General features: G+C 23.9%; 1 protein-coding gene across 2 annotated transcripts; it reads right to left on the minus strand.

The window, feature by feature from the left end:
* Positions 1-717: 717 nt before the first annotated feature.
* LOC135931677 (uncharacterized) lies at positions 718-1,681 on the minus strand. 2 transcript variants are annotated; one of them, XR_010573120.1, is made up of 3 exons: positions 1,409-1,681; positions 1,134-1,223; positions 718-1,096 (listed from the first exon to the last, which is right to left on the minus strand). XR_010573120.1 is itself a non-coding variant. In XM_065468940.1 (3 exons), the coding sequence occupies exons 1-3, from the start codon at positions 1,535-1,537 to the stop codon at positions 802-804; spliced, it is 492 nt and encodes a 163-aa protein (XP_065325012.1). In that variant the 5' UTR covers positions 1,538-1,663; the 3' UTR covers positions 718-801. The 2 variants fall into 2 exon arrangements, 1 of the variants encoding a protein (XP_065325012.1); XM_065468940.1 differs by having other exon boundaries at positions 1,134-1,201; positions 1,409-1,663.
* Between the last annotated feature and the right edge of the window lie 608 nt (positions 1,682-2,289).

A 2,289-nucleotide genomic window follows, 5' to 3' on the forward strand; every position in this document is an offset into this window, starting at 1 on the left:
TTTTTGATTGAATACTCAAAAAAATTCTTATTTACCTTTTTTTGATTGAATAATAATCTGAAATAATAAAATATTTTGCAGGTATCTGAATATTTTGAAATTATATCTCAACCGTATTTTGAATTTTATATAAGACAGACGTGTGATAATAATCAAACTATGAGATGACGGGTGAATCTTCTTTAGCACTCCTCCTCATCTGTATTTAATTTATTTTTAGTATTTCTAGTTCTTCTTTTAGGTAATTATTATTTTTTATTTCAAATTTATTATTATTTAAGATTCATATACTTCATTATCTTATTCCTCTATTTATTTGATCAAATAAATTCTTATAAACATTTTTTGATTGAATACTCAATTAAATCCTTATTTACATTTTTTGAATGAATTATATTCTTAAAAATTATTTTGCAGGTATCTGAATATTTTGATTATATCTCACCATTATTTAAATTTTATATAAGAAAACCATACGTGTAATAATAATCAAAATTACGAGATGATGGGTGAATTTTCTTTAGAACTCTTCCTTAGCTGTATATAATATATATTTAGTATTTTTATAGTCCCTCTTTAGTCATTCTTTTAGATAATTATTTTATTTTATAATTAATGGTTAATAGCTTTTAAAATATTTAAAAAATCACCTCTTTAGTAAAAAATTATCTTATCTTAATCTAATCAAACAACAATTACATAATTTACTTTATTTTTCTGTTTCTAAATAAGATATAATAATATAAATATAACATAAGAAAAAAATATTATATGGTATAACATAAGAAAAAAATATAGATATTATTGCCATATATCGATATCCCAGTTATTTAAGGATAAACAATGCTTTAAGGTGGATGGTGACATCCTATTTCTTTTTTTCGTCAGGAAATCCACTGTCTTGCTAAAGGCTCTCTCACTCGGCACACTTGATGATTGCTGGGCAAGAAAATCTTTTGCAATCAGCGACAATGTAGGATAGATAAGGCTATTTTTTTCCCACCAATCTAGTATATTCGTTGTAGGGGACGCTACTTTATCATCGAGATAATCCTTGATCTCATCTTTTATAAGATCAGGGAATTCATATGCCTCCCTAAAAATTATAATATAATATAATATATTTTAATTACTTTCTCAATTCGTGATGCATGCAAACAGAATACGGCTGAGTATCCATGTCATCTCGTAAACAATAGATCTGTTAGATGGAAATTCAAAACCTTTATATAATATTTTAAATTTTTCCATATAGTCCGCCTTAACTAATATTTTAGGCATATATTTAATTTTATTTTAGGATCAAGTAATGTAGCCACATAATTACTAAATGTGCTCACATACGATGCGCCGAATTAACGCCGCGCCGAATTTCCGCGCCGAATTGACGTGGAACTTATAATTTTACCTCCGAATAAGGGTCTATATCATCAGGCATTATGTTAATGTCGTCCACGTCCTCATTTTTGTCATAGTTACTAACATTTTCTGAGTCATTCACAGAGTCGAATAAGAAAATAATATACGCCGCAGTCATATAAAAATAAATCTTCAAGCTATCAATACAAAATATGGAATTTTAAAATACTTTTAATTTTATTTTATAAGTTAGAATTTTAATAAAATAAATATTTAAAATTTAATTATTATTGTTTATTTTTTTTATATCAGTATTTATTCGAATAAGAAATTAAAATTAATATATGCCGCAGTCATATAAATAATAAATCTAAAACAAAATATTAATACAAAATATCGTATTTTAAAATACTTTTAATTTTATTTTATATCTTAGAATTTTATTAAATTAATTATTAGATTAAATATATTTAATTAAAAAGATTCAATACCATACTGTATGGTATTGTATAATTTATATACAACACATGTATGCATTTTTGTTTTTTTTATATTTAAAATTTTATTTAAAAAAATGTCATAAAATTGACTCAACTTCAACACATGAGGATCGATTGAATCAATAAAAACACACAATTCCATCCCAGATAAAAATATTTTGTTTAAAAATAAAATATATTTTCAATCTAATCTAGTAAATAATCATAATAGAATTTTTTTTCTTATTTTTTATATTTATAAATTTAAATATAATAAATCTTCTATTTTTTGAGTTTTAAAATAATTTCCGGTATTAGAAAAAGAGGATTCAAAACAACAGACCGGTCATGACACCTTCATTAAATGTGTCAATATGTCTAGATTTAATAGTATCGCTATCTTCTATCATAGTTCAGAATTAAGTACGAACTTTCTGGCCATATTTGTTTA

This window comes from Gordionus sp. m RMFG-2023, chromosome 1 (genome assembly GCF_954871325.1).
Source record: "Gordionus sp. m RMFG-2023 chromosome 1, tfGorSpeb1-WG-v2, whole genome shotgun sequence".
Lineage (NCBI taxonomy): Eukaryota > Metazoa > Nematomorpha > Gordioida > Chordodea > Parachordodidae > Gordionus > Gordionus sp. m RMFG-2023.